Below are 27,269 nucleotides of genomic sequence, written 5' to 3' on the forward strand. Positions count from 1 at the left end.
TCTAACAGGGTTCTCCTCTTTTTCTGACCACCCATCGTCCTCTCCCAGAAACCACAGGAACAGATCAAAGCAGACAGCCCAGCACCATTCAAGCCCATGCCACGCAGGTCCTGAGCTCAGGGAACATCACTGTATTATTGCCCTTTTAAAAGGCAATAACCCGAGTGGAAAAATCACCGTACATACATGTTTTAGGAAAATAAAGCAGAAGTATTTCAGCTGTTTGAAAGGTTACCCATATAGAAGTTGTTTGTAGTTTCGGTTTTATGAATTGATCATTCATGATTGACTGTGGAAGTCATTTTGACGGTTGTGTAGTTGCTGAATCACTTCATTAGAGCTGACCGAGCACAGGGGATGAGGCGATTCCACCTGTTCAAGGATTACCCTGAGGAATCAAGAAAGAACACCCCAGAATCTGTCCAGCAGACGAAGAGAACAATGTCTTTGTGCCGTCAGAATGTGAAAGGCTCGACTATTCCGAAATCTGGCAAGATGTTACAACACGTAACAGCACTGACAGGGACCGATCTGGGAAAGCACGAGTCGCGATACCTTGCCAGAACCGACATCATGCACCGTCATCTCAAACTGCCACTGGACTTGCAGTCCGTTACAGTTCTCAGCTGTGGGGGCAGCTGAGCAGCCACTGTCTGCAAGCCAGACAATCACACAGAGGCCTAATGCTCATCAGAGTAAAGGGAACAGCAGGGGGAGAGAGCCCTTGAGCCAAGGCCTCTTCAGAGATGAAGCATCGCTCTGCGTCGACCACCCCGATTGATGTTACAGATGTGACGGTGGTTGTGTACACTGGGCAGAAGTGTCCCCTCCCTACAGAACTCCACAGGCAGGGATTGACAGGAACCTGGCTGTTATACTGTGGAATCCCTACTATCCGGATGTGAGCCCCATCAAACATTTCTGGGATGAGCTGGGGTGATGTGGCATCTAGGGCTCAGAGACGTGACCAGGCACAGGCTCCAGGCAGTAGGAGAGGAAAGGGACAGAATCCCACATCACAGCATCTGCAACCTGGTACAAGTCACGAGTCCCAGACGTACAGCTTGTATTTCCTCCCACAGTGGCCACACATGCTACTAGCCTGACATAAATACAATGTCAGGGTATCCGCTATACAAACTGTCCTGATAATGTCGTGAATTTGTCACACCTACAGGCAATGTATTTTAGGTCACGTCTTTTCAATACAATTCAAAGTACTTATTACAAAAAATATCTTCCCCGATGTGGCTGTAAACGTGTTGGATCCAGAAGTGATGTATTTTATATCCGGTACACGATTTTAAATTACGCACGGGAGTAACCCCCCACCCCCCACCGCCGTTCGATCCACACGACGACACAGACTCTTGTATCGGCCATTTTATTCTTCGAGGAAGTCATCATCCATACAGGTGTCCAGTTTAAAACAATGGCGGCGGCGGCCCAGTGGGGCCGCTCAGGCACAGTGTGTGAAGCCGAGCAGCAGGGTGTGGCCGTCCCAGACGGAGTGGGCTGCAGTCACCAGCCGGCCGTGACCAGGACACACCTGACCGGGAGAGTACCAGGGTCCGATTTCATCTCGCTACCTGGCGTCTGCTAGGAGCTTCTCCACCAGAGGCAGTGCTTCCCAAACCTCTTCAGATCACGGCACGCTTTTAACGTAAAATTAAATGCACCCATATTGCAAGAGTTAATTATTTTAAACTCTCAACATAGAGCAGTGGTTCCTAACCCTGGCCCTGGAAGAACTGTACCTCTATTTTTTGCAGCTGTGTAATAAATCACAGGCTCACCGATCTCAGTTACCTATTTTGTAAATTCGCCTGCAGCTCTTAAAAGGTCGATCGGGGCTTGTATTTGTCATCTGCTCTGTACCAGTTTCTGAGCTGCAGAGCTGCCCTCCTCCAGCAGCGCTCCCTGAAATGCAACCGATCAGACTTGTGCAGAAGGAGAAGCGCTCATAGCGTCATTCCCACCTCTACCTGCTCACCAGCAGCTGATTGGCTACCAAGAGCTGTTCACTCTGTAAGGTGAGGAGAGGCGGCACAGCGTTCTACATGCTGAACGTGTTGGGAGTGGTAACCTTGAATTCGGGAAATTTTGACACACGGGACTTGCAGATGAAACAAGTTCAATGAAAGTCTAAACAAGAAAGCAGATCAATTAAGTCATCAATCAGCACTGGAGCAAAGACTGTTCCTTCAGGAGCAGGGCTGGGTGCCATTAACAGACTATAGCTGTGATGAGAAATATCACAGTTCACCTTTTTGGACTAGAAGCCTGATGTGATGATGTGAGTTTGTTTCAAGGGACAGAACTGTTTACCCCTTCGGTTTAATGCTGGGAAAAGCCACACAAAAACACAGATCTTTAAACAATCTCTTCCGATTCCACATGGGACCAGTTTGGGAAGCACTGCTGTCAGGGAGTGGGGCTCGCCATGCGTCACAAGATGAAAGGCTCTGATGGGCGGGCATGTACACCTACTCTCATTCTCCACTGTGCGGCTTTTTCAGCAGAGCTCTTAAACAACGGGCAATTTCAAATGAGAGTATAAAATAGAACATAACCAGGGGGCTACAAATGAGAAAAAATACCTCCCTGCACAGATCCCAGGGCTGTTAGAAACTGCTTGGCACAGAGAGTCAGTAGGGTCTAATCACCACCTCCCTGCTCTCACTAGTGCTGTAAAGTAAAACGATTTCACTTCCCCTGCTTTCGCCTTAAATTGTAACACTTAAAAAAAAAGTAAAAAATAAAAACTCGCCCTTGTGCAATATTCTCCTCTCTCGTTTAAAAACACTGCTCAGAGGGGCGGCCGTCCGTGTGCAGGCCTGCTGGGCAGTGTGTCTGTCCTGACCCTTGACCCCTAGGTGTGGCCAGACCATAGCACTGCAAAACACACACACACGCAACAGACGTGGCTGTACATATATACAGGAGCAGCAGCGACTCGTGCACAGCCGGACAGCCGCACAATCACGCAGCCCGGCTGTGCGGCACTGAAGCCACACTCTCGACGCCGGGTCAGGCGGCGCAGGTCAGCAGAGCCAGGTGGTGTTGAGCTGGGTCTGGTTCTTGATGCTGGTGTCCATCTTCAGTACCTCGCGGATAGCCATGGTGGCGTAGGTGGAGGGGGGCAAGGAGAACTCCATCCTGAGAGCCCGGTACTGACCCTCTAGAGACGGAGAGAGGAGAGGAAGGAGTAAATCCCAGTGCTCTGACACCACACTGCACCGCGAGGTCCCGACACCAGCTTTGAAGACGCCTGACTACACACTGTGGCAGATCACACCAGGCCTTCCTGTCCTTGAGCCAGCAGCGATCCCCCTTCAGAACTGGCAGCCCACTGGAGCTCCGCAGGCGTGAGCCTGGTCAGTGCCTGGAGGGGAGACTCGTGGGAAAGCCAAGACCACTGCTGGAAGAGGCGTTCGAGGGGCCAGTAGGGGGCGCTCCGTGTCCTAATCCCAGCTGGACCTGAAGCCTCCTCGGACCCACACCGCTCCCCCTTCCCCTCCATCTCTCTCCCCGCGTGTGTCCCCGAGGGGAATGGGAGAGAATCCGACTGACCTTTGGGGAAGACCGGCGGCGGTTTCCCCTCCAGCTTCTCGACATCGGTGTGCACCAGCGGGATGCGGGGGTCGTCGTAGCTGATCACCTCCCTGCAGGGACGGGGACAGAAGAGAGGGGCGCCCAGGCCCCCAGGCGCGGTCAGCCCAGGACACGCGAGGGCCGCAAGGCCAAAGCCACCGCCGCCTCCAGACGGCACAGGAGAGCAGAAGAGGGCGGTGGCACACACCAGCAAACATGTAGAAGACTCGTGGGGAAAAAAGCTCATTTAGGATTTGCATTACACTGCAGACAACAGAACTAGCATTGCATGAATCTTGCACCCAGGGAGTTGACTCAGCTGGGGGCACATCTTGAGTTTTCACGGTAAAGAATACCCTTAGCATACAAAAGAAACGGCAAGCATAAGAAACACTGGACATTATCTGGATGAGTGAAGGATCAAATAAAAACAGACGGGACTCCTGTAGCACACAGGCTGCACCCAGTGCAGGGTTCAGGAGCAGCAGGCTCCTGTCTGGACTGCAGCCAAACAGCCCCGCTGCGCTACTTGAACTCTGCAGATGCACACAGTAAAAAGCAGGTGTGAAAGACACAGAGGCTCGTACTCCCGAGCTGGGAGCTACATTGCCAGCTTGACCAAACCACAAGATCACCGGAAATCACAGAATCGATGAAGATCTCCTGTGGAAATACAAGACATCCCAGGAGGCTTATATCCAGGTATTAACTTTGCTGGTAGGCAGGTGTGCGAGTGCATCCCCCAAACCCCCCGAGAGCTCTCCGGCTCACCGGTTTCCTGTGCAGGGAAGACCGGTGCGGAGCGGTTCGAGGGACACATCCGAGACCCTCCTGCCAAATGCACACTGCGAACCCCAGCCCTTGATGGCCGGGGGGGGGTGCAGAAACAGCCCAAGCAGCCTCTGAGCCGACTCCCGAGTCCAGGGAGGAGATCTCGCCGGGAGCACGGGGACACTGACCAGCGGACGTCCTGCGGTCGCAGGAGGATGCGGCGGTAGGCCCCAGACAGGGAGTAGTCGCGGATCTTGTGTCGCATGTTGTCGATGTCCAGGCCGTCCGCCGACAGCATCTCCCTGTAGCCGTCTCCAACTGGAACACACACACGCGCACACACACGTCACATGGGCAGCGCTGGGCCCTACTCCGCAGCAAACTGCGCAGACGCATCTCTCCGACACCCCTCGCCGCCTCGTGCACCGCTCGGAGGACACGGGCAGGCGTGACAGCAGGAGGCCAGGCCGTCAGACTCACTGTGGTGTGCTGGGTAGATGACGTCAAAGCCGGGCAGGGGCATCACCACGTCGTGGATGGTGTGGCTGGCGGCCTCCTCCTGGGACAGGGGCACCGCGGTGCCTGCACGGACACGCACAGAAGTGGCACAAAGTCAGCACTGCTTACCGCCTGCCAGAACCCGTTCTCCTTCCTGCCTGGATCCACTCCTTCATCGCGGCCACTCTCAGGTGCTCGGGCAACCCGCTGGGACGAGGCATTAAGCCTACAGCTGGGGCCCTGTGTCTGCTCATTTACCCCTCCCTCGTTTTTCAGCACTGTGTTCACTGTGATTAATAATTCCCCACAGGCTGGATGCATATCCTAGCGCCAGTGGCTGGAAGGTTGCCGGTTCGAATCCCACGGCTGAAAGAGGAATCCTACTCTGGCCCCTGAGGAAGGCCCTTAACCCCAGCTGCTCCAGGGGTGCTGTACAATGGCTGACCCTGCGCTCTGACCCCCAGTTTCTCTCCCTGTCTGTGTGTCTCATGGAGAGCAAGCTGGGGTATGCGAAAAGACAAATTCCTAAATTGTATACGGCCAATAATGTGATCTTATCTTAAAAGGCTACGCGATTATTGGCCTGGACTTCCTTGGCCGAGAATACAAACGCGGTCAGCTCCCTGCCTCTCTCACCTCCGCGGAGCACCAGGTCTCCGGGCACGGCCTCCAGCCCGAAGGCCTCGATGCGCCGGCTCACCATGCAGTTCCACACGTAGCTCTGGTAGCTGTGAATGTACATCAGCCGGTTGTTCCGGGGGATCTGCGGGGGGTGGGGGAGAGCCACAGCGTCAAGACACACCTCCCGCGCTGCAGTGCACGATCGCTGGATTGGTCCACAACCGTGTCAACGTTTGCCCCACCCGCTGCTGGACCAATCCAGTGATCCTCTCCTCTGTTTGCAGTGCATGCCTCAAACAAGCCTTTACAGGGACAGTAGTGAGCCTTAGAAGGAAGGCAACTGATTCAGGCAACTCCCCTGGTTTGACCAGGAACCTCTGTGCAAATGGCAAACTTCTACATGATCACAGGACTTCTGCTTCTAAATGCATTCTTATTTCCACGAGCTCAACTCGAAGGAATCGATGTTGAACAGCCAGCAGCTATATCACCCTGCAGCTCACAACTGGCAGCCTACTGAAGCTCAGCAGGTGTGAGCCTGGTCAGTACCTCGATGGGAGACTCCTGGGAAAGCTAAGGTTGCTGCTGGAAGTGGTGTTAGTGGGACCAGCAGGGGGCGCTCACCCTGCAGTCCGTGTGGGTCCTAATTCTCCAGTTTAGGGAGGGGGGCACTATACTGTAAAGAAAAGGCTCCATCCTTGGGATGAGACATAAAACTGAGGTCCTTACTCTCCACAGGTCACGAAAAATCTCAGGGCTTTGCTCAAAAAGGGTTGGGGTGTTAATTCTGGAGTCCTGGCCAAATTTCCTCCTGGCCTTTACCAGTCATGGCCTCCTAATAATCCCCATCTCTGAACTGGCTTCATCACTCTGTTCTCCTCCCCACTGAGAGCTGGTGTGTGGGGAGCGTACTGGAGCACTATGGCTGCCGTCGCATCATCCAGGTGGGGCTGCACACAGGTGGTGGTGGAGGGGAGCCCCCATTACCTGTAAAGCGCTTTGAGTGGAGAGTCCAGGAAAGCGCTGTGTAAGTGTGAGGAATTATTCTTCTTATTGTACCACTGCTGTAACACTAAGTGGCAGCGGCACGGCTCTGGTCCGAACCCGCGGCCCAGAGCTCCGCCCTGCCCCGTCCGCGGAGGGGCCGTACTCACGAGGCCGAAGGCGGTGACGATGTTCTTCCTGCCGTACTTGGCCAGTCCGCGCAGCAGCTGCCCCTCCACGCAGCGCTTCACCGGCAGCTTCCGCAGGGCCGCCTCGGGGTCCTGGGTGCGAGCCCACTCCTCCCGGCAGCGCACCAGGTAGCCCTTCTCGGCTGGAGGGGGGGGGAGGCGGCGTGAGAGAGCAGACAACGGGACACGCACACAAACTGACGGGCGGCTGGGGCTCGCGACGGAGACAAAGGCCGTTCGCTCCCGGGCGCTGTACGGGTTTTGGGACAGGAGAGTTTCTAGACGCAAGGCTGCGGAAAACAACATTACCTCCGGGCCGGGGCTTGAGGATCAGATCCACCACCTCTGTCCAGTTGTTCTGCAGGATGGTCCTGATTGACAGAGGAGTAACAACCTCTCAGACAGGTGGTCAACCAGGCCGCCAGGCCAATCTGTAAGCACTTACTGATTCATAAGGAAAGTTTTCACAAACCAGCACACATCAATAACCAGAGCAACTTCTGATGATTTCAGATCAACCCCCACCATGTGCGTGCCACAGACAGCCCCCCAGACTCGCATGTATCCTTTCTAACTGTCCAGCCCCCCCAACATGCACTCCTCCTCTGTGCCCTCCCCTGTCCCCGCCCCACCCTCCACACACACCCCGCCCAGTGCCCGCCCCACCCTCCACACACACCTTCCTCTGTCCCAGCCCTCCACACACACCCCGCCCAGTGCCCGCCCCGCCCTCCACACACACCTTCCTCTGTCCCTGCCCCGCCCTCCTCCGTCCCCTGCCCAGTGCCCGCCCCCCCCTCCACACACACCTTCCTCTGTCCCTGCCCCGCCCTCCACACACACCTTCCTCTGTCCCTGCCCCGCCCTCCTCCGTCCCCCGCCCAGTGCCTGCCCCGCCCTCCACACACACCCTGCCCAGTGCCCCCCCCCGCCCCCGCCTCCCCCTGCCTTACCTGCCAACCTGGTACGTGGGGACGGCGGTGGTGCCGAAGCGCTGCATGCCGTAGTAGTTGATGAAGCCGGTGTCCCTCAGCGAGGTCATGGCCTGCTGCACCTGCGCGTCTGAGCCTGAGATATTCCTGCCGGCGGGGCAGCGAGAGGCAGGTGTGAGCGCGCTGCCCACTCCACTCCGCTGCCAGCCGCACCGGCCTCCCGCTAGCAGACAGAGACACCCCACCCCCCAGGCTGCCCACCACTGACCTGATGACCACAGTGAAGTGGTTGCCCTGGAGCTCCCCTAGTTTCAGGGGGTGCTTCTTGTACGAGAAGTTCCCCAGCTTGAAGTTCATCAGGCACTTGTTGAGGTGAGACAGTCTCTGAGCGCTGATCCTGCGAAGGAAAGAGGCAAATGTCCACTGAACTACTAAAACTTACTTAACACTCCCCCATGTTGAAATCCTACAGCTTTGTTTGCAACAGGATCACTGAACACATGATCTAACGAAACACATTAATGAAATGATCCTATTGCTCGTTGTACAGTGCTTCAGTGGTTCTGCTCCTCACCCTTAAGAAAGTACACCTGATCCACAATCCACTTCTCCGCATAGAAAAATGTTTTTAACATCCTGAACAGAAAGCAGCTCAGATTAGGTTGACCCACACAGATTACAAACAACCTAAGCTGCAAGTTACCCCACAAGGAGACAAGCACACATTCAGCCCTGAACTGTCTCCAGCCAGCAGTACGAGCAATGTCTTCAGTTCGTGGCTTGTGGCATGCCGTACTGGGGTAAAATGGAAAGCAACGTTTCAGATTGTGGCACCAGTTTTGCTGCCAAGTGCAGGTCAATCTACTGTATGACCCACCTACAGCTACATGTAAATGAAACTTAACTTGGGAGGACTGTCCAAACCAGGGGTCTCCAAGGCTGCTCCTGGAGATCCCCAGTCCAGACAGGCTTATAGGTCACCTGCTCCCAGACTCAGATCAAGACCACCTGCAAGCTATTGATTAATAAGGCAAGTACTGTGTATAAATAAGCAAACTCTGGTCATTATTTAGGGCTGAAGGGTACACGGATATTGGTTTACACCAAACATCTATTTCATTGATCACAACTGATGTTTCAAGTCTCTAGAAATGATGATTTAATAGCAAACTGTGAAACCTGCCAGACTGGGGCTCTTTATAACCAGAATAGTACAACCCGATATAAACTCAGACAGATACACGTTTCAGCAGGAGTAGGACAATCAAACCCATCTCAACAGAGGGGTCAGGTCAAGACCAGAGCCCAGCAGGTCACTCAAACCCATCTCAACAGAGGGGTCAGGTCAAGACCAGAGCCCAGCAGGTCACTCAAACCCATCTCAAGAGAGGGGTCAGGTCAAGACCAGAGCCCAGCAGGTCACTCAAACCCATCTCAACAGAGGGGTCAGGTCAAGACCAGAGCCCAGCAGGTCACTCAAACCCATCTCAAGAGAGGGGTCAGGTCAAGACCAGAGCCCAGCAGGTCACTCAAACCCATCTCAAGAGAGGGGTCAGGTCAAGACCAGAGCCCAGCAGGTCACTCAAACCCATCTCAAGAGAGGGGTCAGGTCAAGACCAGAGCCCAGCAGGTCACTCAAACCCATCTCAACAGAGGGATCAGGCCAAGACCATAGTCAGAGATTGAGCTACCAGCGTTTCCTTCTGCTTCTGCATGAAGGCCTGTTCGGTGAGGCACTCACTTCAGCACTGCAATCTCCTGGACTGTGATGGCCCTCTTGTCCTTAGTTCCCATGTAAGAGAAGATATTGGGCTTCACTCTGTTGAGAAAATCACTGTTAACAGTCCTGGTAGGTGCTGTTTTGCCTGCTCTGAAAGTACCACACTGTACCGAAACAATGCCGACGGGTTAAAGAGCTGATTATAAGCAGCTGGCTACAGGCACAAAACACAAGTGCAGTATTTTTAGTAAATTAATTAACATTTTTGACATAACAGTAGAGAAGAAGAGGAATTTTTCCACACAAACATCTCTAAATGAGTTCCTCCTCACAGTTCAGTGAATGGCTGCAGTCTGTTTGTCATCTCCTGTTCTTGATATAATAACAACATTAACAACACAACCTGCAACCTGCCTCTGCTGCAAACCACCCTGCTATTTTCACCGAGGTATTTCCTCTAAGCCACAATTTTCAAGCAAATCATTAAAAACTGCTCTTCACACCAGCTCAACAGATTGCCAAGCACAGACACTGTCCTGCTTTTTGTCAGGCAGGAGAACTGACCTCTTCTTTCAGCCCCAATCACTATGTCCAAAATTGAATAGGGAAAAGCAAAATATGCAAATCAGTTAAATTGTGACATGTAGCCGAGTTTTCTGTCAAGCGCTGTTGTCACTTTTCCTTAGGTACAGTGAGGCTGTGAGGCAGTGTGTGAGACAGAGACAGTACAGCCCTGTGCCTCGGGGACAGCGAGGCTGTGAGGCAGTGTGTGAGACAGAGACAGTACAGCCCTGTGCCTCGGGGACAGCGAGGCTGTGAGGCAGTGTGTGAGACAGAGACAGTACAGCCCTGTGCCCTGGGGGACAGCGAGGCTGTGAGGCAGTGTGTGAGAGACAGAGACAGTACAGCCCTGTGCCTCGGGGACAGCGAGGCTGTGAGGCAGTGTGTGAGAGACAGAGACAGTACAGCCCTGTGCCTCGGGGACAGCGAGGCTGTGAGGCAGTGTGTGAGAGACAGAGACAGTACAGCCCTGTGCCTCGGGGACAGCGAGGCTGTGAGGCAGTGTGTGAGAGACAGAGACAGTACAGCCCTGTGCCTCGGGGACAGCGAGGCTGTGAGGCAGTGTGTGAGACAGAGACAGTACAGCCCTGTGCCTCGGGGACAGAGAGGCTGTGAGGCAGTGTGTGAGAGACAGAGACAGTACAGCCCTGTGCCTCGGGGACAGAGAGGCTGTGAGGCAGTGTGTGAGACAGAGACAGTACAGCCCTGTGCCTCGGGGACAGCGAGGCTGTGAGGCAGTGTGTGAGACAGAGACAGTACAGCCCTGTGCCTCGGGGACAGAGAGGCTGTGAGGCAGTGTGTGAGACAGAGACAGTACAGCCCTGTGCCTCGGGGACAGCGAGGCTGTGAGGCAGTGTGTGTGAGACAGAGACAGTACAGCCCTGTGCCTCAGGGACAGCGAGGCTGTGAGGCAGTGTGTGAGAGACAGAGACAGTACAGCCCTGTGCCTCGGGGACAGCGAGGCTGTGAGGCAGTGTGTGAGACAGAGACAGTACAGCCTCCGGGACAGCGAGGCAGGGAAGCTCTCCACCTGAGGAATTTGGAGAGCACGTTGATGGCGTCCATGGTGTCCTTGTTCTCCTTGTACAGCACGCAGTGACAGAAACTGCCCCGGCTCTTCGGCCAGGAGTGCTTTCGTGGTGCTGCACCGGGGGGGCACAGGGAAGACGAGAAGACAAAACGGAAAAAAAGAGGAGTTAATGAATCCTTTTGAAACCGTCGCACAGCATATGCACACTAAATTAATTTAATAATTCATTACCTCCCACCCCAAAAACAAGACTACCTGCTCTCAAGACACCGTTCTGGCGCTGACGTTTGCACTGAACACGGCAGCCGTCTCACATCACTCCTATCCCACTGTGCTGCCCGCGGCGGGGAGCCGCATGCCGGAGGCCCTACCAGAACCGAGCATTAACCTTCCTTTCTGCAATCGAGCCCAGCGCCCGCCAGCCCCCCCTGGGGGCGCGGGCCGATCCCACCGGGCCCACGAGACCCAACGACAAGGAACAGCGAAGAAGGGCCTCGCTAGCTCAGAGGAACGAGACGGGGACATGTTTAACATCACACTGACTTAGCCTGAACACTAGAGGCCTACAGAGCACCACGCCATTAAGCATCGGAAACCAAACCACTGGCCTCTTGTCAGTAATAAAAACTTGTGCCTTTTGGTTTAGGTCAGCTCGGGCTTGTAACAAAGAAATCCTCACACCTTTGCCGCTCCGAGGAGAGTGTGCTCCAGCTGCTAACGGCAGCGCTGACGGACCCAGGGAGGTGGCTCTCAAGACGGCCCACCCCCCCGCTGGGTTCCCCACTGGCCCCCAGAAACATACCTCTTCAAACACGTACTTGACTCGCACGGTAAAATTGTATACCACTTTTCCTTTGCTTTGGCTTGTGAAGCAGATCTCACACCGATCACATGGAGAATAATGAGATAAGAGCCGTTTTGTTGGGGAGGGGTATCCAATATCCCGAGTGCAACTGCGGAGCCAACCCACAGCCAACAGGAGCGCCCCCTGCCCAGCGTGGGGATTTTCCCAGCTGTAATAGTGCACATCGAGAGCACACGGTCTTAACGCCAACAGGCGGGAATCAGCGGGGCCTTTCGAGACAGCAGAACAGGCCATTTGCAAACGTGGACCTTCACACTCAGAGACAAATCTGAGACAGTCAACAGAAACGTAGGAATCATGCCACCTGCAACAGCGCACGTCGAAAAAAAACACATCTGCCTGCGTTGCAACCTGTGCAAATAGCTGCATAGCTCTGGCTCAGCTGCAGACAGGTCTAACTCACAGAACAGAGACCGATTTCCTTCTCTCCCTCCCTCCCACCCCAGCGCACTCGGAGTGCCCTCGAACCCCAGGCTGCTCCCCTCCACCACCCCGGTTTCCCAGTTCCTCCCAGAGCAGACAGCCAGCGAGCCGGTCTTACCTGCCGCAGATCTGACCTCTGTCCACCCAGAGAAGAGCAAAAGGAGGACAAAACAGCGTTACCGAGGACGGTCAGCAACCCTTCGCGAGCCAGAGACACACCTCGGGGTGGGGGTGGGGGGTATGGGGGTGAGCGGGGGGGTCTGCATCAGGTCAGCATGCAGGTGAGGTTGATGTGCTCAAACGTTTCTGTGCAGCAGGAGTGCGGACACGCCGGGGAGACCGCGCGGGTCCTCCTCTATCTGGACCCCGCTCCGCGCCGGCGGCAACGCCTGAATACTCCCCCAACGCGCCACTTTACCGCAGCTATAGAACTCAGCCCCCCCCGCGGCCAGGCTGCCCCAGTAAGGACCCAAGACGCCCCCCGAAGGCCACGCAGCCTCTGCGAACTGGGGACAGCACGGCTGGCGCGCCCGAAGAGGTCAGTCGAGGTCATGCGCGTGGGGTAGAGAAGGTGCGTGCCAATGTCGCAACTGAGGTGGACTTAGGGCTGTGGGAGTCTGGGACCAGCTGCCCGGCCACGCTGCTGAAGTCAATACCCTGGCTTCTTTCAGACGGCTGGACGAGATCCTAGAGATCCGATTGGTTATTAACTACCAAGCAGGCTAGATGAGCCGAATGCAGAGCAGCAGAAAGTATCTCTCCGCCTCCGTTTCTCTTTCTCCCTGCCGGAAGAGGCAGTGCTGCCTGTCCTCTCTGGGCAGCCAGGTCTGTCTATGTGACCCTGTTTCTATGTCCAGGTTGTGGTCACTGAGCCTGTCCCCTCTGGGCAGCCAGGTCTGCCCGTGTCCAGTTTCTATGGCCAGGCTGTGGTCACTGAGCCTGTCCACTCTGGGTATCCAGGTCTGCCTGTGTCCAGTTTCTATGGCCAGGCTGTGGTCACTGAGCCAATGCTTCGTCTTGTTTGCCATGATGGCCAGAACCCTTGCTTCTATCTTTAAAAAAAACAGGAGTCTGGAAGTTTCTCTGTCCCAAGGGGTTTGCCAGTGAGCTTCAGAACCGGCTGTCTGAAGTGGGGGGGGGTCTTCTCTGGGCTCAGGAGGGCCTTGTGATTTTAGGAGGTCGGGTCACTTTGTTTTGGTTCCTCTTCCTCTCTCTGTAGACTGAGGAGAGATCATCTGACAAGCCAAGGATTTTCAGGGGATTCCCAAACCAGAGTTCCTTGGAGATACTTGGAGACACCTTGGGCCTCCGTTCCAGCCGAGCTCGTTAGTTAATTAACTGCACACAGAGGATTGACTGTACCGAGAGTCTGACTCAACATAAGAGCCACAAGCAGCTCCCATCCAACCAGAAGGACAAAGTGTGCTGTGCTCAGGAGGGCTTAAGAACTTAAACAGATAGTTACACAGATCCCTGCCATTTTAAAATGAGCATCGTGGACTTACTGTCCAGTTTTTCCCACACCACTACAGAATGCTGTGGGCTTTGGCGTCCTACACAGACTTTCTCTGTGCCAGGCTGCTCGCATTAGACTGGCGCAGTGGGGGACATGTTTAGTTCATGAGGAGAGTGCTATACAGAAAGGTTAAGATCCAGTGAGGTAATGACTTTGGTTACAGGGAGCCAAGAGGAACTGGATGATCTGGCCTGGATCTTTCCCAGGGTCATGCGATGCGTCCGTTACGGTCTAGACACATGCGTGACACATGCAGCTTGCCATGACCTGCCCCACCCCCACCCCCACCCCCACCCCCTCCCAGAGCATCTCCCCGTTTCAAGGTCTGATCACATGCAGCGAGAGGATGTGGGGTTTAATCATGAAGACAGAAAGCATGCAAAAAAATCTCCATTCAGACTCCAGCACTACACATACATTAATGCTTAAGAACGAGCATTTGATTTCACTGAGACCATCTAACACTGCTGTTAAGGTCTTTTCTCATAATGCAATTCGATTTTTTGCCTATCATCTAAGGTCCATACTATTAATACTAATAGGCTGGCTATCCAGTCAGAGTCAGAAAATAGATTACACTGCAGAAGTGGGTCCTGGAGGAAATGAGAGGTCTTGCTGCTTAGAGGAGTCATTCTCGGTTGTCCTAGCGTACAAGTGGCATAGTTTATTCCTTTCAGGATAAAGCAAATCCTGCAAAATATCATGATTTCCATGCTCTACGGAGACCGACCGGGTCGGAATAATCCAAGACTGAACCCAGGCTTGTCGAGGAGACACGACAGCCCAGATGCACGCTAAGCCTCGCTGCTATTTCTAAGGGAGAAGAGAAACAAAAAGGAACTTCACGGCCACACAGTGGTTGGTGGTCGTTGGGAACTGTGGGCCAATACGGGCAGAGCGCGAGGACAGCAAAGTCTTGCGAACTCTCTACCTGGTGTTAGCCTCTGGCAGTCTGGGAGAAGCCAGCTTCACGTGTTGCTGAAGCTCGTATCCTGGCTTTGTTCTTGAAAGATTAGCTTTTAACTACCAAACGGGCCTGACGGACTGAAGGGCCTCCTCTCGCGTGCCCCTGGTCCTGTCCCCTCTGCCCCCCTCTCCCAGTACCTGCGAGAGCTCTCTTCCCGGCGGCGTGGTACGCCACGATGTACTTGACTCCCTCCCTCTCCTCGGTCTTGGTCTCCAGGCCAGGAAACAGGGACTTCACCGCCTGGTGCAGCAGGGTGCGTTTCTCCTTCGTGTCCTCCACCACCTGGGCACGAGAGAGGGCGGAAGGGGAGGAAGACAGCGGGTGGAACAAACTGAATGAACCCTGGGACCAGGGCGGAGAAGAGACTGGGCGCTGCGGGAGAGGCCCACCTGCCTCTTACCTCTATGGTCACGTTGCCCTCTTTGTTCTTGAAGAGCTGCAGCTCCTCCAGCTGCTGTTTCTGCTCCTCCGTCAGCACGTCCGACACGTCCGGGGGGGGGTCCTGGGAGGAAAAGCACCGACAGCGGGGTCACGGCCACGGGTCGCTGCCCTTTAGGGTGTGGCCCTGAGCCCGCGGGGGCCCCGAGACCGGCTCCTGACAGGGCCAGAGCAGAGCGGCACTCTCACTCACACTCTCACTCTCACACTCACCACGCTTCTCCTCTTACCCTCGGGAACTTTGCTCATGCCAACATAGTTTAAACAGTATCATACCACTATGCTTCCACAGTGCTATTCTGACAGCTCAATTTCACCTGAATTAGGCGACATTAAGCGACCGTGCTACAAAGAGAGGCATGTCAGTCCTTGGGCTCAGCACCACGCCATACTGCAATTCCAACTCCGATTACAGATCCTGACGCTGTGCTCACCTCCGCGTCCACGGGCACCGTTAGATCATCCAGGCGCACGACCGCTCCCTCCTTACTGATCTCGTGCACGACGAAGTCCGAGTACCTGCGCGCGGGGGCGAAGGCGCGGGAACAAAAAACAAAGAAATCAATCGCCGTGGCGGAAACGGAGACTGCTGAGCCGGCTGGGCCGGAACCGTGGCTCGGGCGCTCACTCACCTCTCCTTCAGGATCCCCGAGAAGCCTTCGTGATCGCTGACGAACTTCAGGATCCCCACGTCCACCTCCGTCAGCCCGTGCTTCATCATCTCAGCAAAGCTGTCCCCCTCTTCCTCCTCCTCCGCTCCTGGCCCCTCCCCCTCCCCGAGCTCCTCCCCCTCCGCTGGCCCCTCCCCCTCCCCGAGCTCCTCCCCCTCGGCTGACCCCTCCCCACCCTTCTCCACCTCCGCTGCTCTCCCTGCACGCCCCCCATTCTCTTCCCCCTCCGCCCCCTGCTGGAGCTTGGTTCTCTTGGCAGCGTGGGGGGGTTCCTCCTCAGGAGGGGGTCTCTTCTCTCCCCCAGGGCGGGGGGCCGGGACAGGCTCTGCCACCTCCATGGGCACAGCGCTGGGACCGGAGGGCGAGGCTGACTGGCGCAGCAGCACTGGGCGCTCTGGAAACGTACAGTACACTCTTTCAGGGACACAGCGCAGACCCTGCCAGGGCTTGGGCGCACCGCACGGGGGGGAAAGGGGGTGCCCTGCGCCGGAAACCCAGCAGCACTTTGCTCTTGGGGTGTCTCTGGTCCAGCAGGGAGGGCCACGGCGCTGCGGTCCTGCAGCGGGGAGAGTTCGGCGGAATCTGGGAAGACATGCATGGATACTCCGGTTACGCTGGCCGTCGACTTCATTAAGCTGAACAGGAATCGGAACCCGCTTCCGCCGAGGAGACCAGAAGAGCCGCAGGGCGGACGCCGGACAAACAGCAAGGAAGGGAAAGCTTAGTGACCCGATGCCGAGGTTCTTCTACACAGAGAGACCGCAGAAGCTAAACGGCGAGGGGGTTCGAGAAACTCGTGCCGTCTGCAGAGCCCACAGCACATCCGGGAGTGGAGGCGTCGAGCAGCCATATCACTCTGCAACTCCCAGCTGGCAGCCCACTGAAGCTCAGCAGGTGTGAGCCTGGTCAGTACCTGGATGGGAGACCTCCTGGGAAAGACTAAGGTTGCTGCTGGACGAGGTGTTAGTGGGGCCAGCAGGGGGCGCTCACCCTGTGGTGTTTGTGCATCCTAATGCCCCAGTATAGTGACAGGGACACTATACTGTAAACAGGTGCCATCCTTCAGATGAGATGTAAAACCGAGGTCCTGACTCTCTGTGGTCATTAAAAATCCCAGGGTGTTTCTCGAAAAGAGTAGGGGTGTCACCCTGGCGTCCTGGCCAAATTTCCCCCTGGCCCTGAATTGGCTACATCACTCTGCTCTCCTCCCCACTGAGAGCTGGTGTTTGGGGAGCGTTCTGGAGCACTATGGCTGCTGTCACATCATCCAGGTGGGGCTGCACACTGGTGGTGGTGGAGGGGAGTCTCCATTACCTGTAAAGCGCTTTGAGTGGAGTGTCCAGAAAAGTGCTATATAAGTGTAAGCAATTATTATTATTATAGAATAAAGCAGCAGCTCTCTGAACCAGCAGAAGCGCCAGTGGGCGGTGACGAGCCCGAGAGACACGGGCCAGGGGGCTGAGACTGCACACTGCTCGACCCCACTGCTCCCGTCCGACCTCAAGACAGGGCCTTCAGCTGGGCCACGAAAACCCGAGCCGACAGAGAATCGACCCCTCCGTCACATCGGGGGTGGACTTCCAGAACCGTTTCCGCCACAACTAAACCTCCAGATCCAACAACAGCCGGTCCCTGGAGCCCGTGTTTGCGCCGGCTGAGCCGCCCACACAGCCCGACCAGGAGGCTGAGCTGCATCTACAACCCCCCCACCCCAAGCCCGTCCCGCAAGCAGGCGCTCCGGCTGTGATCCTTCCCCCCTACCGGGAATGGCCAAACTGGGCGCGCCCAGGAGGTGCTCGGCGGGTACCTGGAGAGTTTATCGCCAGCCTGCCGGCCTGTTAACACAGCAGGCGGCTGAGGGTCGTCCGGGCACGCAGACCGAGAGAGCCGCAGCCGCCCCAACACACAGGCACGGGCTACAAGCAAGCCGACCGCAAGCGGACATATTCTCTGTGGCGCATTAGTTGCGTTTTTGGTTTGGCTGGTTGCTGAAATCTTAGATCTGGCTGATTAGCAGAACCGACACAAGCGGTACAACGAGGTGGAAGCCTCAGCCCCCCCTTACAATCTATAAACTGTTACAGTCTGGAAGTTCATTTTATTTACTACTTCTTATGTTGATGTCGCTATAAAGAACCTCACCTGCCGACGCGCGAGACCACTGTCCACACTCCAGGCGCAGCACGAGAAGCCAGCTTGCTCCAGGAAGCACGTGTGCGCTCACGACTCCGGAAACACAAAGCATATTTTGAGCACGTGCGGAGAGCGGGCTCCCATTCGTCAATCGTTATGCCACTCATGTTTGCGGCCACGCCCATTTAACCCGTTGACTGCCGTAAACTAAGAAATAACTCTAATACCACAATACCGTTTTTTAAGATACTCGGACCGCTGAACAATATTACGCAATATAACGCATTCAATAGACAATAGATGCAATGAAGAAACTGTGGGGAAATTAATAAAAATATTAAATTGTGGGGGGCGCTGTGTCTACAGCAGGACTGTACAGTCCTGGTCCAGGAGGGGGCGCTGTGTCTGCAGCAGGGCTGTCCAGTCCTGGTCCTGGACGGGTCAGTGTGTCTGCAGCAGGGCTGTCCAGTCCTGGTCCTGGATGGGTCAGCGTGTCTACAGCAGGGCTGTCCAGTCCCTTTTAATATTTACAGTATACAGTATATTGCTTTTCATTCCAAAAGATCCCCCAGTGTCACACAATAAGGGACCCACTTCATTTGCCTCTGAAGAGCAGCTCTACTCTGCAGGGAGGTGTATGGCAGTCGTTAAACTGCAACGCTATTGCCATATTTTGGGGTTAGAAAGAATCAATATTGATGAGTGCATTTCAAAATGCAATGAAAATGAAACGTACACACAGCAACTGGTAAAACCTCCAATTTACATCACAAAATAGACAAAATGTCCAGGTCTGCGCAGCGCCATGTCCTGTGATACAGAACGAGGCAACAAAACATCTGGTGAGGTGAAGCGGCCCTGTTATATTGTTAACTAGCAGGCTGGTGAATCAGGCTCTTTTAATCCAATTGAAATATTGCTTCAAGATGGTTTTGCTGACAACTACTGCTGACTTGTTAACTCTGCATGCAGATCATGTTGTAACATTGCTGTGGTGAAATATCTGCTGCACAACCTGCACTTTTTTGCTTGTACAACACATTACATCGGTCAGTACAGTGACTAGTGAGCAGGAAGGGCCGATTCACATTGCAATTCGTGCGACCACTCACTCTCACCCGTGGTGAGACGGGGGGGTTTGTGACAGCACGGGAACAATACAGTACTTTCACAACGTTCGCGATTCTGTGCTTAATTTGGAATTTGTCGAATGTTCCTATACTGTTGATTAATTTATTTTGTTACATTAGATTTAATAACCGTTCTGAGAAATTGGGACTGATATATATATATATATGGGAAGATATATATTCAAAAGCACAGAACTCAAATCAAAGAATGTTAAGTTCACATGTTAACAATGTACATGTTAACAACGATGTTATGTTAACAATGCACTAGTAAGGCTTTATTTAGAATATAGAATACTGTGTAAAGGCGTGGTCTCTATGTTAAAAAAACAACAACATTGCCGCCCTGCAACCAGTCCAGTGCAGAAAGCAAGAGGAACCAGGTGCACTCTGGGGTGTGTAAGGGAATGTCTGACACCGACAAGGCTGAAGGAACTGGACCACCTCAGTCTTGAACAGAGAAGATCACGAGGGCGCCCGATTCGAGTATTCGAAATTCCCAAAATCAACCCAGGGGATTTTTTTTTAGAAGGACCAGTGAAACGCTAACCATAGGGCACCAGTGGAAACTATTTAAAACCAAGAACAGGAGGTGTTCCTTTACTCCGAGGTTTGTGGGAGTATGAGATGAGCCACTTTGCCATGTGGTTGAAGCCGATACCTTGGGTTCTTTCGAGAAACAACTGAGCGCGTTTCCTGGATCAATCAGCTGCTGACTACCAAACAGGAGAGGGAGTGAAAGGTGTCCTCTCGTAACGTTGTTAATCTCTGGTACATCTCGAATGCAAATTTACTGTCCTCACAGGGACAGAGCATACAGCTCGATAACCACAGGCAGGCAACCGGCATATCATCATCCTGCAGAAAAAGGGGCAATTAACCAGGAAATGGGACAGTACTGCAAACGGCACATCAATTGTAAATGAAGCAAAAGCTGGTTGATCGCCTTTGGTAATTAAAACGGTATTTTCAATAGCGTATTTCAATTAAATATGGCTATTTCTTTGTGAGGTCTGTCAGTTTTAAAACAGGGGTCCAAGGGTCTGCGATCCCCTGAGTGAGGCAGAGACACCACCGCACAGGAGAGCCTGGCCTGTCACCCGCACAGCGAGAGCCATTTCCTATCACACTCCCACGTCACAGCACGGGCAGATAACGGAGCTCACCAAGACTGCAGCCTGACGCCATCTCCTGGGCCTTCCCTTACCGTATGGACTGCGCGTTCAGTTTTTCCTGTGCGAGTGTACAAAATCACTTCAGACACATAGGATCCAGAGCCGGCCCAGCTGGGGAACACGTGGCTAAAGTACATGCAATACTGGCTGTGCCGCACTGTAACTGCTGGCGTAGCTACAGCTCAGCACAACATGGGTGAGTAATGCTGGAAGAGGTGTTAGTGGGGCCAGCAGGGGGCGCTCACCCTGTGGTCCATGTGGGTCCTAATGCCCCAGTATAGTGACGGGGACACTATACTGTAAACGGGTGCCGTCCTTTGGATGAGATGTAAAACCGAGGTCCTGACTCTCTGTGGTCATTAAAAATCCCAGGGAGTTTCTCAAAAAGAGTAGGAGTGTAACCCCGGTGTCCTGGCCAAATTTCCCCCTGGTCCTTACCAGTCAAGACCTCCTAATAATGCCCCTCTCTGAACTGGCTTCATCACTCTGCTCTCCTCCCCACTGAGAGCTGGTGTGTGGGGAGTGTACTGGAGCACTATGGCTGCCGTCACATCATCCAGGTGGGGCTGCACACTGGTGGTGGTGGAGGGGAGTCCCCATTACCTGTAAAGTGCTTTGAGTGGAGTGTCCAGAAAAGCGCGTTATAAATGTAAGCAATTATTATTATTATTATTAATGCAAGGTAGTGAGAAAGTCCCCGAGGTCAGGTAGCAAAGGATACCAGCAACAGACATACCAAGGAGTTGAGTAACCCTCTCTTTTCATTATTCATCATTATTCATGTATTTTACCATCTGACCTAAAGACCCATTTACACAGCAGATGTGAGCAAAGTACCTCATTCATGGGCAAGACAGGAGCACCCCACTTGGGATCTGAACCCGCAACCCCTCTGCCATTCCCTGGCATTTCGGTTCTTGCCCAGCCGCAGGTCTGGTCCGGCTGCTTCCTCTCTGAGCTGGGTGTCAGGGGAGAGTCTTCAGTCAGCCGACTACCAAGAAACTCCAAAAACAAAAACCAAGCACACTGGGCGCAGGGGCTGGGATCGCACGATGAGTGTGTCTGATCCAGCCGGACCGAGCTGATGCAATCGTGCGTATGACGTCCATGCTCATGCGCTCTGGCTGGGGGTTAGGCGGCGTGTGAAGTCTGGTGGTATTTGTCTCACGAAGCTCCCGAACATAAGAACGGTTACAAACGAGAGGTAGGTAATTGATCCGAGGATCTCATCCAGCTGTTTCCTGAAAGAAGCCAGGGTATCAGCTTCAAAAACATGGGTGGATATCCTGCTCCATACTCCCACAACCTTTTGTGTAAAGAAAGTTATAACTCTCAGTTCTCTGTGTTCAATGCACTTCCATCTGTATTTCCACTTGTTGTCACGCCCGACATCCCTCCCTAGAGGGCGCTCCACTCGTTATTGTTCCTGTAATTGTTGCTAACTCCCCAGGTGTACCTTGTTATGTGTATTACTTAAAGACCAGCTCCTCCAGTCCTCGGGGCTCAACATTAGGGTACGGATGTCACGAGGCCCCCCTGGCACCAGGATACCCTACATCTGTCTCCTGAGGGCAGAGGCCTCATCCCCGACACCTCCCGCTTCCTGAGCCCGGGGTCTGGAGGATCCCGCCCCATCACCCCTGGACCTCTGTGTCTTGTCTCTCCGTGTGTTCCCCCCTTCCGGGGATTTTAACCTTGTCGTGTCCCAGGATGGATTACTCGCCGCTGGACTCCCGGACTGTGCCCTGACCTGCCTTTGGACCTGTTTGGATTTGGATGCCGTTCTTTGTCTCCCCCGTTCACTGTCTCACGGACTGTCACTATTATTGTGCACTATTAAACCCCTGTGTGTTCCCTTTTACCACGCCTGCTGTTTTCTCCAGCTCTTACCGCATCGCATAGGGTCTACCACAAGACCCGGCACGGATCTCAGTTCGTGGTCGTTTGACTTTGTCAAAGCCTTTAGAGGAAATTTAAATACTTCTAATTTCCCCGGACAGAGGCCATTTACGTGGTGGACAGAATGACCCTATGAGAGGACAGCACTGTGCAGAACTGCAACCAGATAACACTCCCAGGTCACAGTTTCATCCGACAATAACTAGGAGGCCTGGCACAGAGGGAATACTGGCTGGGCTGGGACAGAAAACTCATGCCACGTGGCTCAGCCAAACTACACAATCTGAGCTCATTTTCAGGAATTATTCTGAGCTACACAGCTTCATCTTATCAATGAGGGAAGGACCGAGTGAGTGCACGCCTTGTCTGAACTGTTATTACTAGCTCTGCTGAATTGCCTGATATGAAGTCATTTTTTTCCATGACAACATTATGATTATTTTTAATAGCCGAATTGCCGTGGGCAGCAATAATACAATAGAATGCAGTAAGACTGGAAAGCGGGCTATTGTAATAACCCTGCACTATGCTACAATAATATTTTTATTAATTCACTTGAGTAATGTGCTTATCCAAAGCAACTGATGTCTGGACCAATTTATACTGTAATATGCAGCATTTTTACCTACTGTTTTGCAGTTAGGTCTTCTTGCTTGGTCACTTTTTAAAATCACATGGTCAGAATGATCATTTCTTAACTAGTGGATACTCAAATCTACGTGCAGCCTAAACATGACACTGAAGCAGCTGTCTCTGTGCTCTCTAATTGCAGCTCTGACATAAAATACTGGATGACCCAAAGTTTTCTTCATTTAAACTGCAACAAGACTGAAGTGATTCTTATCAGCACCTCAACTACTGTATCCAGGGCCAATTCAGTAACCCTACATGTGGACGGCATTGTGCTTGAATCTCAGTAAAAAAAAAAAGAATTTGGGGTTGTTGACCTTTGACATACATGCGCAAAATATTGTAAATATATCATTCTTCCATCTTAGAAATATTGCCAGAACACATTTTATTTTTTGTCTCTAAATTAACAGCAAAGCTGGTTAACACATTCATTTTTTGCAGAAATGATAACTGCAGCTCCCTACTCACTGAGGTGTCTAGATCCACACCAAACATACTTTGGTATGTCCAGAATTCAGCACCTGGAAGTTTGACCTGGTTGCGTGCAAGTGATCACATTACTCCTGTCCTGGAGGCCTTGCACTGGCTTCCTGGCAGGTTTCGTGTCGACTTCAAAATCCTCCTGCTCACCTAGAGGGCTCTGCATGACTTGGCACCTCAGTACCTGTCCGATTTATTATCTTCCTACTCCCCACCTCGAAATCTTCGTTCATCTGATTCTGGTCTCCCCTTTCTTCCCCAAGCGCGTTTACACTCCACAGTTGACAAGTCCTTCTGCTACGCCCCACAGCTTTGGAAATCTATCCCCAAGGATAGCAATGCTGAAGTCCAGACTCAAAACCTTCTTGTATTGAAAGGCTTGTATTGAATTGGTGTCTGTGTTTGCTAATGGCGTCTTCTACTGCATTTCTAATCCCTTGTGTTGCTTTGTGCTAATTTTGTTATCTCCTTTGTTGCTGTTTTCATTTGTGTTATCTGTTTTTTTACTGTTCCCCTAAAGTGCTTTGAAAAGATACGGTTAAAGGCACAATATAATAATAAGGATGATGATGATGATGATGATGATGATTATTCAGATGGGCATTACATTAAAGTAGCCTGAGGGATACAAAACAAAAAGAAACAAAACACCCCTTCTTCTCCTTTTAATAATAATAATAATAATAATAATAATAATAATAATAATAATAATAAATACAACTACATGTGTGCTGAGTTCTTCATCCCAAAGCAGAGACCCACTTCTTTCACCCCTGAAGTGCTGCCTCACCTGGGTGATGTGCAGCTCCCATTTTGTCCCAGCAGCCCCAGGTACACACAGGGCGGCAGGTAAAATCAGCTTCACCAACTGAAGGAAAGAGGCACTTGAAGGAGACAGGATCGTGCAGCCACAGAACCGAATTTGTCCACAGCTCTTACAATTGCCCTATAATGAGAGCTTAGTCAGGACCACAAGTTTAAAGGTTTAAGAGGTAGAACAAAATGATAAATATAAATCCTGAAACACTACAGATGCCCGATTTCAGAGACTCCCACACACTTTTAAAGGCCTTTATGTGGAGAGTGTATGCCTTTTGGCACTCTGTGTTAGCTTTCCTCGGAAGAAAAGTGAATGGGAAAGAAAGGAAACAATTGTATCTCCTTTTGATGGATTAGAACTGTTAATCTTCTTGGATGTCTTTTGTTTGGGAGCTCGAATCTCTTTAAAACCACAAGATCTAGTATTCCCTCAGTGCCGGGCTTCCTAGTTATTGTCGGATAAAAGACAGACGTTGAATCCTCACTGTATTGTGTTGTTATTCTGACCTTTATTAAGCTTAGTTCAGGTCGTGCAGTGTATACAATGATTCAGCACAACTACACCTCAAAATCTCTCCTCACCGCTGTACTCTCACGAACTATAGAAATTAAAAATCCAATACACCGCCCTCAACACAACGATGCAGTAAATTAGAGTAATACCGCACAATATTTTAATCACAAACAGCACATTACACTTTATTCATTTATTTTCAATTGTTCCTGGACTTTCAGAGCTACATTAATTGAAATACAATCTCGGAGCACGGGACCTTTTGTAAATATTGGAGATCACATGGCAACACAAAACGGGAATACTGCTTTATTTTTTTTTTCATATATTCACTTTGCGGTTAAATTAAAGACTGTGGTGTGAACCGCTGTTTTCGGACCGCGGAGACTAACCGTTCGGCGCGCGGGTCGCCGTTACCACGAGTAACTGACCTGTCTGCGTCATCGTTTTTGTTTTGCGGGCCACAACGATCACCTCACCCGTCACCTCGCGCCGGGGACGCGCGCCCAAAACAACCAACCGCTGCTCTCTCTCCCGCTGCACCTGCCTCGGCTCAGGTAAGCCTGCGCGCGCCCGCGACGCTGGGTCTTGACAGCGGAGCGCGCCCCCGAGTCCCCCCTGTCTGGCTGGGAGGAGGGTGCGCGCCTCCCGACGACGGCCGGGGGAGCGCGCATCCCCGAGAGAGGCGGTGAAGGGAAGAGAGAGACGGACGGAGAGAGAGATCCCGGCCGCCTTCGCCGAGGTGGAGAAGGATACCAACATGAGCTCTCGGAAGGGTAACCGGCTCTCTTTCATACGCAAAGCCTCGGGCGTCCTGGGCCGGGCTGGGGGGGCAGGTTCGGGGGGCTCGGGTGTGTTTGTGCGCTCCGCACGGCGGTGGTGGCGGCGGTGCGGAGGGCGGGCGATGCTTTTGAAACCGGCAAACTGATGTGTCGCTCTTGTCTGTCCGTCTCTCTCTCTCTCTCTCTCTCCCTCCCCTGCTTCTGCCTGGCTCCCGGGTCGCCCTCCCGCGATCCCCACCGCAGTGCTGGCCATCCAGGCCCGCAAGCGGCGGCCGAAGGGGAAGAAGGACAAGGCAGCCCATCACCGGAGGTAGGCAGCGGTCCGGGGCTGCAGGGCGGCGGCGGAGGCGCCCCCTCTGACAGCGCTGACAGCGGGAGAGCTGACACTGGCACACTCGGCGCACAGACGCGATGGCGGAGCGGGGGGGGGGTGTCGTGGTGCCCTGGGTGCCGAGGGAGGGAGCGGGGCAGCGGCTCCGACTCCTCTTCCCGGGGCTGCCCGGCCGTGGTGTCGGAAGTTGCTATTGGCAACGATCCGCAGCCCCAAAGGGGGGGGGCGGGGGGGGAGGACGGTGGCTCTGGAGCCGGCGGGACAGGCTGTGCCGCGTCTACCGCTGGTGCCAGCCCGCCCAGACCACCTCCTCGCCCGGGCGCTGGGCTGCTGGAGCCGGACCGGGCTGTGATGTGAGGTGATGTGCAGTTCGAGCCCCCGAGCCGAGTTGCTGCCCTGCTGGTGGTTCGGAGAGGGGGGTGGGGTGTACAGGGCTCCGCTGCTGCAAGACGAGAATTGACTGACGTTGACATCTATCGTTGGTGCGAGAGGTGCGAGAGGTGCAAGAGAGAGTTTCACCCAAAACCGGCTGGGTGGGGGCGGAAAAAAAAACACTGAATACGCAAGCGACGGTAACGTAGCAGCTCTAGCGGTGTGCCGGTCCCGTGTTTCTGAACGCTTCCGCGTTCAAGAGCGCCTGGCCGCCGTGCCGAAGCGATGTGATGCTGGAGGCGAGAGGCGCTCTGCTCGCGCGCGCACAGCTCGAGGCTCCGCCACGCGCGGGACCGGGGCAGGGGAGCCCGGGTGACGTCATGGTCATGGCGGGCCACCGGGGGGGGGGGGGGGTCGCGCGCGGCGCTGCCGCCACGGAGCTGGCGTCCCACCCCCGCCCGGGGCTGACACGGCGCTGGCTGGGGCAGAACGGGCTTGTGAACGGGATCCCTGGGCACAGCATCTGTCTGTGCAGAGGCTCCCAAATCCTGCTCGCTGGAACCTCGCTGTTCGGGCCTCTGCGCGACCCGGGGGCTGTCAGTTCGACTCCTGAAGTGAACTCCGACCTGAACTCTTCATCTGCCTGTTTGTTGGGAGGAAGTATTCAACAGGAACCCTAACCCCGCGGGCCCTGCAGACATTCCCCCCTCGGGGAGCAGCGAGGGAGCAAGGCTGCTCTGTTGTCCCCTTTATTCCCCTTAAAGAACAGAAACAAAATTCCTCTCCTGTTATGAACTGTCATGAAAACCGAGGTCCTGACTCTCTGTCGTCATTAAAAATCCCAGGGCGTTTCTCAAAAAGAGTAGGGGTGCCACCCCGGTGTCCTGGCCAAATTTCCCCCTGGCCCTAACCAGTCAAGACCTCCTAATAATCCCCCTCTCTGAACTGGCTTCATTACTCTGCTCTCCTCCCCACTGAGAGCTGGTGTGTGGGGAGTGTACTGGTGCACTATGGCTGCCGTCACATCATCCAGGTGGGGCTATAACTGGTGGGGGTGGAGGGGATCCCCATTACCTGTAAAGCGCTTTGAGTGGAGAGTCCAGAAGAGCGCTGTGTAAGTGTGAGGAATTATTCTTAATATTATTCTCAGTCGGTACCCCCCCACACACACATGCTCACACTCTACACCCCTTCTGAAACCAACTCTTGCAAAGACGCGCTT

At 53.7% G+C, this 27,269-nt stretch overlaps 2 protein-coding genes and 1 long non-coding RNA gene across 6 annotated transcripts in view; 1 reads left to right on the plus strand and 2 right to left on the minus strand.

The window, feature by feature from the left end:
• Positions 1-1,368: 1,368 nt before the first annotated feature.
• On the minus strand, positions 1,369-18,006 carry pus7 (pseudouridine synthase 7). Of its 2 annotated transcripts, none has more exons than XM_088645561.1 (16): positions 17,922-18,006; positions 15,741-16,361; positions 15,543-15,627; positions 15,071-15,172; positions 14,808-14,952; positions 10,900-11,011; positions 9,330-9,407; positions 7,857-7,985; positions 7,610-7,735; positions 6,966-7,027; positions 6,639-6,799; positions 5,500-5,626; positions 4,846-4,947; positions 4,554-4,683; positions 3,574-3,665; positions 1,369-3,181 (listed from the first exon to the last, which is right to left on the minus strand). In XM_088645561.1, exons 2-16 carry the CDS (start codon positions 16,115-16,117, stop codon positions 3,045-3,047), a joined length of 1,965 nt encoding a protein of 654 aa, XP_088501687.1. In that variant the 5' UTR covers positions 16,118-16,361; positions 17,922-18,006; the 3' UTR covers positions 1,369-3,044. The 2 variants fall into 2 exon arrangements, with proteins under 2 accessions (XP_088501687.1, XP_088501688.1); XM_088645562.1 differs by lacking the exon at positions 17,922-18,006 and adding an exon at positions 17,587-17,705.
• Positions 18,007-20,919: 2,913 nt separating this feature from the next.
• Positions 20,920-25,128, minus strand: LOC148655237 (uncharacterized). The gene is made up of 3 exons (XR_015941224.1): positions 24,994-25,128; positions 24,020-24,175; positions 20,920-21,458 (listed from the first exon to the last, which is right to left on the minus strand). It is a non-coding gene; the product is annotated as an uncharacterized LOC148655237 (long non-coding RNA).
• Positions 25,129-25,219: 91 nt separating this feature from the next.
• Positions 25,220-27,269, plus strand: part of srpk2 (SRSF protein kinase 2) — a 70,749-nt gene continuing 68,699 nt past the window's right edge. For 2 of the 3 annotated variants that reach the window (XM_088645589.1, XM_088645587.1), the window contains exons 1-2: positions 25,221-25,338; positions 25,588-25,654. In XM_088645589.1, the coding sequence (XP_088501715.1) occupies positions 25,323-25,338; positions 25,588-25,654 (83 nt within the window). In that variant the 5' untranslated portion in view covers positions 25,221-25,322. Of the gene's footprint in view, positions 25,339-25,587; positions 25,655-27,269 lie in introns of all 3 variants that reach the window. The other variant, XM_088645585.1, reaches the window with a different exon arrangement.

Source organism: Lepisosteus platostomus, chromosome 9, assembly GCF_059453375.1.
Source record: "Lepisosteus platostomus isolate fLepPlt1 chromosome 9, fLepPlt1.hap1, whole genome shotgun sequence".
Taxonomy (NCBI): Eukaryota; Metazoa; Chordata; class Actinopteri; order Semionotiformes; family Lepisosteidae; genus Lepisosteus; species Lepisosteus platostomus.

Coding starts and splice junctions, on each gene's coding strand:
- pus7 (XM_088645561.1), bottom strand. CDS start 16,117: ATGGAGGTGGCAGAGCCTGTCCCGGCCCCCCGCCCTGGGGGAGAGAAG. Junction 14,953..15,070: donor AGGGCAACGTGACCATAGAG/GTAAGAGGCAGG, acceptor TCTCGTGCCCAG/GTGGTGGAGGACACGAAGGA. Junction 11,012..14,807: donor CGGGAAGAGAGCTCTCGCAG/GTACTGGGAGAG, acceptor CCCCCGGTGCAG/CACCACGAAAGCACTCCTGG.